General features: G+C 37.6%; 2 protein-coding genes across 2 annotated transcripts; one reads left to right on the top strand and one right to left on the bottom strand.

Moving 5' to 3' along the window:
- The first annotated feature begins 429 nt into the window (after positions 1–429).
- LOC148981653 (uncharacterized) lies at positions 430–6,026 on the top strand. The gene is made up of 2 exons (XM_089129727.1): positions 430–580; positions 3,970–6,026. The coding sequence occupies exons 1-2, from the start codon at positions 437–439 to the stop codon at positions 5,917–5,919; spliced, it is 2,094 nt and encodes a 697-aa protein (XP_088985853.1). The 5' UTR covers positions 430–436; the 3' UTR covers positions 5,920–6,026.
- A 1,233-nt stretch (positions 6,027–7,259) lies between these two features.
- On the bottom strand, positions 7,260–10,455 carry LOC120492422 (uncharacterized). Its single transcript, XM_039690681.2, has 2 exons — positions 9,371–10,455; positions 7,260–8,038 (listed from the first exon to the last, which is right to left on the bottom strand). The coding sequence occupies exons 1-2, from the start codon at positions 9,980–9,982 to the stop codon at positions 7,712–7,714; spliced, it is 939 nt and encodes a 312-aa protein (XP_039546615.2). The 5' UTR covers positions 9,983–10,455; the 3' UTR covers positions 7,260–7,711.
- Between the last annotated feature and the right edge of the window lie 716 nt (positions 10,456–11,171).

Consider the following 11,171-nt stretch of genomic DNA (forward strand, 5'->3'; position numbering starts at 1 on the left):
GGCTAATTTATGTAATGTAAGCTACCATTTGTACCGTTAGTCAGCAAAAGGAACCTTAACTTTTAAGGTCGAGGGGATAATTACGTTTGATTTTTTGGAGGAATGTTACGTTAACAAACCACTCTTTTTTTAGTGACTTTATAGTGCTTAATTTGTAAATTAAGATCTCCTCGAACACAGGGGAGGGAAAAGTCACATCAGAAATCTCTAGTGCATGCATGCAGCACGTTGGACATCGTGACATTACATAACAGAAAACAATCAGAACTTTGCCAGTTTCAGAGCCTGCAATGCATGATACTATTTTGATTGTTTTGCAGGGCGTTTACTATAGTGTTCAGCGTGCTACACCAGTAATAATGTTGAATATATTCTGACAGTGCTTTCTCTACTGTTTCTTTACTAAATTTGTTTGTGGTGCAACACATACACATAAATGCTGCATTTTTCCGACATTTGTTTAGGGCCAGCTATGGCTACGTCTTCAAATACCCCCCTCCCACAAGATGATGATCTGTGGATGTTTCTTCAGAGTCGAGGGATTCCGGAGGAAAATATTCAGAAAATGCAGCAAGATCATGTAGGTGACAGTATATTAATTCCTGCAATTTATTATTTTATATTGTTTTACATGTTACTGAAACTCATCAGATTATACAACTAATTATCATAAAGTGTAACCCTATTACATTTAGTGCCAGTGCTTCTGATTTCTTTTTTATGCTAAGTACACCTGCCTCTCCCAACAATGTATTCATGTCTTTCCTAGGTCAATTCAATTTTGGTCTCTACCCTACATAAATAAGTAACAGTAGTTAGACTGTAACACTCAGTACCATAACCATTATACATTTAGGCGTACTGACTTATATGCAGGGCCGTGCACAGATATTTTTAGGGGCAGTGGCTTAAACCAAAAAAGGCAAGGGAATAATCCATCAGCTGGAAGTTAAATCCTCGCTAGAATCACCATCGTAGCAGAACTTTACCTGCTGTTAGCATCCCATTGACTCACATTCATTTTGGCGTCATTTTGACAGCGAATAACTTTACCATTTTTACAATAACCATTTGTCCATTATTTATTTCTAAAGAAACACGACAAAAAATATTTTTGTAAAAATAGGCTAAAGATTGTGTCATAACCATGGGACTTTCTGTCGCACAATAGAGACATTGCCATATAGACAGGAGGAGAAGCTCACAGACAATCTTTCACTGTCTATGAGTTAATCAGGGGGACATGGAGGCATAAAGTCAAGGGAGAAGCCCATAGATAGAGAGTCCATAACGGCACAAAATATTTCAACAGTGTTTTTGAGGAATTAGGTGATTCAGATTTGTCTCAGCACAGCTAATAGAAGATTTACAACTGTCAGACTGTCGTCACGATCAGATAGGAAGTGCAATAATCGGGCTTCAGTCTTCTCTGCTGAAATCAATGGGGTCGCTGTGTTCATTTCTTTTATTGTCTATGGTGAAATCAACGTATAAGAAGTTTGACTGGAAAGATCATCTTAATATAGAGAATTAATAACGAGCCTTTTATAATCATGCACTATTTAGTCCTAACAATTAGGATTTAGTGCTCAATTTTACCAATTTATGTTGTTATAATTACTCTTCCAATTATTAAATAATTAAATGCCTTTTACACTCTAGCATATTTATATACTGTCAGCAAGTTTAACTGTCTAACTTATCAGTTTAACTTATCAGTTTAACTTATCAGTTTGATGATCAGTGGGCTCTCCCTCACTCTGTAAGCTGCCTCATCTTAAATGGAAGTAATGGACATTTAATTTATTATACAGTATAAATTGAAATGATATACAGTAGGTTACAACAGTTCTAAAGTCACACTGGGGTAAAATGCGCATTTGACTTAATTCTCTTTTAGACCACTCGATGGCACAAATCAGTGCTTTTCTTCATAAATGCTTTTAATGATGGACTTGGAAAGGGAATCCTCTGGTGGGTTAGGGAGGGGGGGGTGAGAGGGGCACCTCAGCTGATGAGGTCAGAAGGGCAGTGGCTCTAGCCACCAGGCCACCCTGTGCACGGCCCTGCTTATATGTTTGAATAATAAATATATTCACAAAATAAAATATTGTGCCCTTACAACTACTGCTTTCCATTTTGTTGTGATTTGATATCGTTTTAAAGGAACACTCCACCGTTTTTAAATTTTTTTTTAAACGGGCTTTATGCACAGCTGCACTACTTCGTGAACTTCAGCCAGCTCCTTGTTTCCTGTCTGCCATTATTGGCTAAATTGATTAATCCAGGTGTGCCTGACCTCAGTAGTCACGGCAACAATAATCAGACACACCTGAATTAATCAATTTGGCCAATAATGGCAGACAGGAAACAAGGAGCTGGCTTAAGTTCAGAAAGTAGTGCAGCTGTGCATAAAGCCAATTGGGGTTATTCACTAGCCTGGGTTTCCCCATGCTGCCTTTCCGCAGCGCGATTTTATTCACGCTGCCAGGCAGCCTGGACACCATGAACCAAATTCTCCCCTGAAATAGGGAACCAATCACAGAACGGGGAGGGAGCACAGGCGCATTTGATAGACATTCGTAGCACCCAATAATACAGCCCATTCTCACTCCCAAGGCGTCACCTAACTGACGCCTTGGGAAGCATTTGGACATGCTTCAATATCTGACGCTTTAGGCGCCCTTTAGCGTCAGCTAGATGACGCCCTAGGATCGCGTGTACCCTACCCCCACCCCACACCTAAACCTAACCGCGTCCTCTAACAGACGCTTTCCTTTAGCGTCAGTTAGATGACGCCGTAGGATCGCGTCATGTAAGTGACGCTAAAGGGCGCCTAAAACGTCAAATATTGAAGCATGGTCAAAGGTGACGCCTTGGGGTGAGAATGCGTTGAATAATACGGCTCTGGGCATTCGTAAACCATGCCTCAAATACGAGAAAATTAACATGTGGTTTCCAGACTACGTCTCATTCTAAAGAATACGTGGTCTGGCGTTAGCCAGGCTAATTATTCACCATCTCCCCTACATTTAGATAGGTGGGCAAATGCATTTTTGTCTCAGTGCATGCAATGTCTTGGTTTGGCTGCGCTGCTGCTAGCTTAGCTTAGCATAATGAATGGAATCCTATGTTGTCCGGTAGCATGTTGTGAGTAAAAGTGATCAAAAAATACTTCTTTTGGCCTGCTTCTTCACAACGAGTAGAATAGCAATGCAGATTAACACTAGGCAATTTCCTGGGCAGAGATTGATTTGGGACTATATTGGAGTAAAGCACAGGTGAAGCACTGCTTCACGGCTAAAGTAATGATTATGCATGAAACATTTGAATTGTTTATTAATAAACTAGTTTTTTCAGTCAGTGGCTACAAACATAAAGTTCATGATGCAGACTCACAATCTCCGCAGTAGTGAACGGCCTATAGAGAGAAATGCATACTTCATATGAACTAGCTATGCAGAGAGTAGCCAATTTCTACTTCACACACCAGAGCATGTGAGCAAAGTGGAGCAGTGTGATGCTTAAATATAAGTAAAACAAACTTAAACATAGCCTACGTTTTATATATATTTATGTTTAAATAATATAATGTTATTTTTTAAATTTCATCTATGTTGATTAAATGAAAAGGAAACCGCATGAGATGAGTAAGATATAGGCTAGGATCGTAGAATAGCATCAGTATGTCACTCAGACTTAATGGTTACAATTTTTTTAGATGGCAGTTTTTGTTTTACTTATTTTTGTTTACTTTTGTTTTACTTGTTTTACTAAATTACTTAATATTTTAGCTCCTTTTTCTTTCCATGTGAAAAAATGGACAAGCAAGTTAAGAAAAATAGAAATAATTTTTAGAGTTTAGAGAGAATTTAGAGTTGTAGCTTCTGCTAAGAAATGAGTTTTCACTTATCTCTTAGATTTAAGATAGCCAAAATGTCTTACTGTATTGTTTTGTTTTCATTACAGATTGACAGCTTGGTAATTGGAGAAATAGATGATGCCACTATGTCTGCTTACATTCCAGCATATGGTGATAGGATTGCTGCAAGACGTTTCTGTATGGAAAAACAGAGAAAAGGTGGTGATGATCTAAGAAGACTGTCCTTATTTGAAAAACTTAGAAAAAAGATGGGCACATTGACAAGCAGTAAAGACAAAGAACATGATCATGATTTTGAGCAGGAGCATTCTATGCAGTCAACAAAGATGCATCTGAGAAATAACAAAAGGGCCGTGAAGATGACAAGGAGAATAGAACTAGGATGGATACACGACAAGAAACAAGTGAGAAAACGCAATGGTGGAGGAACCAGAGTTCTTGATATTTCCAAGAAAGCCACAAAAAAAGACATTTTATCACAAGCTAAAAAGCTATTTTTCCCCAATGAGAAGTCGAGAAAGGGAAAGTGGGAAGAGTTCACTCACAACATTGTTGACTTTCAGGAAGCATACCTTGACGAGGATGTTAGTGTGGGAGAGCTCTATGAGAGACATAAATTGGGGATTTTAAGATTTTACTTGTTCACAGAGCACCTTACAAATGGAGATGAAGTGTTCACAGATGAAGAGATGACAGAAGGAACTGATGAACAGACAGATGCAGCGAGGCTAAATGAGCAACCGAAAAACACAACAGAAGATAATGAGCAGCTGACACAAAAATCACATGACGGTGAACAGCAGACACACACTGTGGAAGCTTTTGTCTCTACTGCTGTAGAGACTGTCGATCTCACATCTTTGTGTGATACATCAGAGATCATTTTTGGCCCTTTGCGAGGTGGACCATTTTTAGAAGATCTTGATGACACAATCTTACATGAGCCTATAGAAGAGGCACAGGTAAACGTCAATTCCCACAGCTCAACTCCTGTCCATTTTGACACAGTGCCTGCAGGCCCATTAAGTCCTACTTATGAACTTTTGCATGTGACAGTGAAACTGCACAGAGTCAATCTCTTGGAGGAACTGATTACCCAATTCAAGGATGAAGCGATGATGTCCTACACTGTGAAATACAGCTTTATTCATGAAATGGGGGCAGATGCGGCTGGCGTGTCCAGGGATGTATATGCTGCCTTCTGGACAGAGTTTTTAGACTGTGCAGCAGAGGGTGCAGATGTGAGGGTGCCATCCCTATCCCCAAAATGGCAAGAGGAAGAATGGAAATCTGTTGGTAGGATAATGGTCAAGGGATTAAAGGACCATGGATATTTTCCTTCTCGGCTGGCTCAAGCTTTTACAGCTGCAATCACATTTGGTGAACACACTGTCTCTCCCGATTTACTGTTTGACTCTCTAATGTTGTATCTTAGTAAGTCTGAGCGTGATCTCTTGTCCACTGCTTTGCAAGACGCCCTTGATGGTGATGATGAAGATGAGCTTCTTGATCTTATGGATCGCATGGGAGTAAGAACAGTACCAACACAAGAGAACTTGAAAGCTGTGCTTCTCCAAGTGGCCCACAAGCAAATAATCCAGCAGCCGAAATATGCACTGGATAACATTGCAGCAGTCGCACAATCAACTCTCAGGGAGTTCTTCCTCAGTGTGCTGGATATACAGAAGTTGTATGAGGATCTTAAACCATCAACACGAAAAGTAATAAAATTGATCACAGCCTCTCCAGCTACTTCAGCAGAGAACCAAAGTTTGAGATTTTTACATCAGTACATCAGGGGATTGGATGAGATAGGCCTCCGGAAGATGTTGAGATTTGTGACAGGGTCTGATGTCATCTGCGTTAAAGACATTCAAGTCATATTCACCCCTTTGGAAGGGTTATCAAGGCGGCTTATTGCACATACGTGTGGCCCAACTTTAGAGCTGCCATCAACTTACAACAGTTATCCTGACCTCCGAGCTGAAATGGAGGCTATACTGTCCAGCAACTTCTATGCAATGGACATTGCATAGAAGTGTCTCACTCACTCACATGTACTCTTCCCTCTTGCCCAGTTATATCCTTATCAGTGCCAGCTGTTTACCTTTAGATAGTGTGTGAATGTGAGACAGAGCACATAGGGGAAGTAATTCACTTAGGTGGTGCATTATGAGTGCAGGTTGATTAATTTTATTTTATTTTATGTTTTTCATTTTCAGTTTTATCCAGAATGTCATTACCGTACTGTGGAAACATGTTTACTGGCTGATGAACATTTTGTTGATGCACTCTGATTATATCCAGCCCATAGAAACATTTACACATGATAACAAGATACAATAATCTGTTTATTTTTTTGCTAATGATACGGCACCATTCAAATGCCATTTAGTTTGCCCTGTTTGTTGTGGGCCCAAAGTGTGTCAAAGCACATTTGGACATGCTGAATAGTTCCACCATGAGGACAAAAGTTCCATTTTGACAATGGCCAAATGTTTTGCAAAGTTCCATATGCAGTTGCTGTTATTACCAGACTTAAACTGCCTGTAGTAACATATTGAGTGGCTGAACATTTTGTTAATATACTTTAAGGTGCACTTAACCACAAAACAATTGTAAGTCTTTTACACAAAGTTATAAGTGCATGTGAATACATTTTAATTTTTAAGTGATTTATTAGAGACATGTACCAATGTTTTAAATGTACTTTTATGTAAGCCATCATTTCTGTTAGCAGTTTAGGAGCATACTTTTTCTGACAATTTAAAAGAAATGTTCTTGTAAAGTTGCATTTTCATTGAGAAATTATAATTAACTTGGACCCTGAGGTAATGTCAGGTCATGTTAAATCTTAATATTATTGGCAGTGACTGGAAATCTGTTCTAACATGCAGTACTGTACATTAGAAGGTGTTCTGCTTTTTACAAATAAAAAGCACAGGTTTCTCTCTGGTTTTGTACAGATTTTTTTCAAACAAATCAGTCTTTACTGCTGTTAAAGGGTTAGTTCACCCAAAAATGAAAATTCTGTCAGTATTTACTCACCCTCAAGTTGTTCCAAACCTCTATGTGTTTATTTGTTCTGCTGAACACAAAGGAAGTTGTGAATAGAAGAATGTTTCAAAACAACTTGAGGGTGAGTAAATACTGACAGAATTTTCATTTTTGGGTGAACTAAACCTTTAACACACATGGATCTTGTCTCACACAGTAGAATTACTGAGTTTTGACAAATGCACTGCAGTTCCTGCATTCACCGGCACTCTTTAGACAACATATTTAAACCGTCATACATTACCAAGTTAACCAAATAGGCCTATTTCCTACATACTGTACACAGTAAATCACACTGGGGAGAAAAAATGTTGTACTGCACTGGTTTACCATTTATTTATATGATGCCAAATAATTGTGTAAAAGCACATACACACGATAACAACATACAATAATATGTTTGATTTAAAGGCCATTCAAACATCATGGTTGCCCTGATTACAATGAGCCCAAAGTGTGTCTGACCACTTCTGGTGATACAAAATAGTTCCTTCATAAGGACATATGTGCCAATTTTGACAACATTTGATACCTTTCATTTGCAGTTACAGGATTGTTCCCAGTTGTGTGGTTTAGATGTATTTTTTACATAATGATGAATAAAAAGAGATGAAATGGAGCTCATTTGGAAAATGTCAATTATGAAAGAGTTGTCTATTATTGATTGCTTAAACACAGTCTTTCTGTCCAAACTGAAATTCTGTTGTTGTTTTTGGCTATGAGTGGGTGCTCACATTCAGTCATTTGATCCAGTATAACAACTTATGATTATTAAATTTGGGTACGTATGTAAGCACGTAAGAACAAGTAAAGATCAATGGCTTCCTCTGGAGAGGTTGGTGGGTGAAGACTGTTTTCTGCCATTGCAAGACAACAAATGTCAAACACTGTATTATCACAGGGATATGGTCCTCTCTCACGACATTCCTCCCTACAAGCCTGTATCTTCTGTTGGGATGCCTCTTTAAGGTACTCCCTAGCACCAAAAATTTGGGGAAGAGTATACATCATCAATGGACGTCCATGTGGAGACACAGCATTTCTGGATGGGCGAATTCTGTGAGTGTTCCAGAGGTGAACAACATCCTGTAGTTCTCTCTAAATGTAAAGAAAAAGAGTGGAAAAGTAAAAAATAATTAGTCCACACTGTTGCAATACCACCTGCAGGCAAAAATAAATGTAGTTTTTCAAACAGTTTCATGCATGTTAAATTCTATATTTGAAATCAATACATCTCTGCATGTTAAGATTTGTGTTATATAATCAGGGTCAGATAGTAAGTCATCCCTCTCTCACATACTGTGTCCCACTAATGCAGAGAAACTATTTTCTTTCACCAAAATGTACATAAAAATACTAGAATGTAATGAATAAAAGTAGGGTACCGGTACTCATAGTGTGGTAAATTTTCCTAGTCAGTGTTTTACTATTATGATGTTTTGGGTTAATATTAATAGCAGTTTCATCAATATAACAGGATTAATTTTACAGCTGTATTAATGTTTGTGTTGCATTTTATTGTTAAAGATGTAGGCTGCTGCTAATTGACTTTATGCACAGCTGCACTACTTCCTGAACTTAAGCCAGCTCCTTGTTTCCTGTCTGCTATTATTGGTCAAACTTGACTAATTCAGGTGTGACTGACCTCAGTACTCACGGCAACAATAATCAGACACACCTGAATTAATCAAGTTTGGCCAATAATAGCAGACAGGAAACAAGGAGCTGGCTGAAGTTCAGGAAGTAGAGCAGCTGTGCATAAAGCCAATTCTAATCCACTTATCTCTTAAAAAGTCAACTATATGTAGGAAAAATTGTGATCTACAAATTAATTTAATAATCGAATTAACCCCAAACTTAAATGGTTGTAATTCAAGAATGCTTTTGAATATATACCAAAATTTGGTCTTGTTTTAAAGAAAACACTCAGCAGATTATTGCTGAAGTGAAAACACTTCAAAAAATAAAAGTATGAAAAGCTATGGAAGTTTAAATTTACATTAAATTATACTGTACTATATATTTTCTATTTTAAATAAAATATTTATTTTACCAAATATTATTTAATTATTTACAAAATATTTTTTGAGGTGCACTCTTGTCATAAATTCATCAATTACTCTTCCTAAATAATTTGAAACACAAAACAGGGGTAGAATATGTATTTAGAAGTCTTAGACCTTTCCAGCGATATATAATATAATAATTAGATTAGGGTTTAAAAGAAATATAGAAGTAAAGTTAGGCCGTCCCGCTAGAAGGACGGTGACAGTTTTAAATAACTAAAGGTTATCGCCCATTTGCTTCTGTTATGGAACAGCTGTTAGACCAATGAAATTAGAATTATGCTGCATGTCAACATTTTGGCGTATGGGCAAATAGTAGCTGAATAACATAACACAATTTACATGTCTAAAGCGCATTTCTTACCTCTATTATTTCAAGACATGTGAACTGTATTAGACTTTTGTCTAGGAAGTCACCGGTGAAGTCGTCAGAATCTTTTAGATCTTGAAATAGGTTGATCCAGAACTGTGCATGCTGCTTACTCAAAAATCCCCACCACTGCTCTATCCGTTGGTTATGATTGCTTGAGCCATACAAATAGCAATTTCTCGAAAAATCATCCGTATGATCATGTCTTATGAACATCTGCATCTGTTCAATGTAACAGTTTTCTGTCCCCAAGTCTGAGCGAATTCGGGTGGCTGTCCCATTCCTTGATAACACCGCATCAATAAAGTATCCAGCGATGACCTTGGGATCACTACTTGTAGAGAATGCATGTAGCCATATCACCATTCGTGAAAACCCGTCGATTGCACCATTGATGCAGATCCCATATGGTTTGAGTTTATCGTATGAATCAACATGCCATAAAAAATTCGGGCCTGGATACAAACGTCGCCGAAGACGATTCCGGCGCCTCAGTTGCACTCCATGGGGATCCAGTATTTTCAACAATTGCCTGATTGTCTCTTGTGTCACCACGTAGCCAGCCTGAATGCATTTCAGATGCATCATCTTGTATCCGTGAAGCATACCATATCGGTTCAGCTGATCCTGGAAAAACACAGCAATGTCCAGCAGATCCGAATGTTCTTTTCGTCTGAACAGGCGCAAAGTCTTGAGGTGTCTGCGCAAAGTTGACGTAACAATGCCATTTATATTACTTAAAGACAGCAGTATCTCTCAATGCCTCAAACCCAAAGTAAAATAAAATCGGATTAAACTAGAAAGGTGCGTAGTCGAAGGCATGTTTCCTCCATGCAATCCAGCTAAAATAGAGATCCTGGCAGGATTTTGAAGGAGTTCATTAATTCAGAAAAATAGAGCAAAAACTTTTTTTCCGTGAAAAATTAACTCGTTAATTCAGAAAAACAGAGCAAAACTTTTTTTTTCTCATGAAAAATTAACTCGTTAATTCAGAAAAACAGAGCAAAAACTTTTTTTCTCATGAAAAATTAACTCGTTAATTCAGAAAAACAGAGCAAAAACTTTTTTTCTCGTGAAAAATTAACTCGTTAATTCAGAAAAACAGAGCAAAAACTTTTTTTTCTCATGAAAAATTAACTCGTTAATTCAGAAAAACAGAGCAAAACTTTTTTTTCTCATGAAAAATTAACTCGTTAATTCAGAAAAACAGAGCAAATTTTTTTTTCTCATGAAAAATTAACTCGTTAATTCAGAAAAACAGAGCAGAGTGAATGCAATACGCCTCCGTAAAAAACCTCTGCGCATAAATGACACTTTTAATAATTTTAACTCCACTGTCCGAACGAAATTCTTCGAATAGTGCGGAAGACAAGATATGGTAAAACGATGCTCTTTTACTGGTCTTAAAAGGCCTTATATTATAATCGTTAGAGTAACGATAAGCTCCTGGTTGAAAAAACATTGACTTAGCCACTCAATGTATAAAACCGTCAAGCATATTATCATAAGTGCTATTTGATATATGCCTGTTGGAGCAGGAAACAGACGAGTAATTCCTGTTTTCCTTTGCACAATGCAGCGAAGCAACCTGCGAACGTGTTTTAAACAAATATAGCACCAAAACAAATCCAAAACAGAAAACATTCTAATCATGAATGCTAGTTATGATAAATGTTATTTGGAGTTTTTGAAACAGACTATTAATTCCTGCTTTCCTTTACACAATGCAGCGAAGAAAACCTGCTAACGTGTTAAATAAATATAGCACCAAAAAAAAAAAATCCAAAACGGAAAA

This window comes from Pimephales promelas, chromosome 4, assembly GCF_988280905.1.
Source record: "Pimephales promelas chromosome 4, fPimPro1.hap1.1, whole genome shotgun sequence".
Lineage (NCBI taxonomy): Eukaryota > Metazoa > Chordata > Actinopteri > Cypriniformes > Leuciscidae > Pimephales > Pimephales promelas.

Coding starts and splice junctions, on each gene's coding strand:
- LOC148981653 (XM_089129727.1), top strand. CDS start 437: ATGCTGCATTTTTCCGACATTTGTTTAGGGCCAGCTATGGCTACGTCT. Junction 581..3,969: donor AGAAAATGCAGCAAGATCAT/GTAGGTGACAGT, acceptor TTTTCATTACAG/ATTGACAGCTTGGTAATTGG.
- LOC120492422 (XM_039690681.2), bottom strand. CDS start 9,982: ATGCTTCACGGATACAAGATGATGCATCTGAAATGCATTCAGGCTGGC. Junction 8,039..9,370: donor CATGTCTTGAAATAATAGAG/GTAAGAAATGCG, acceptor CTTTACATTTAG/AGAGAACTACAGGATGTTGT.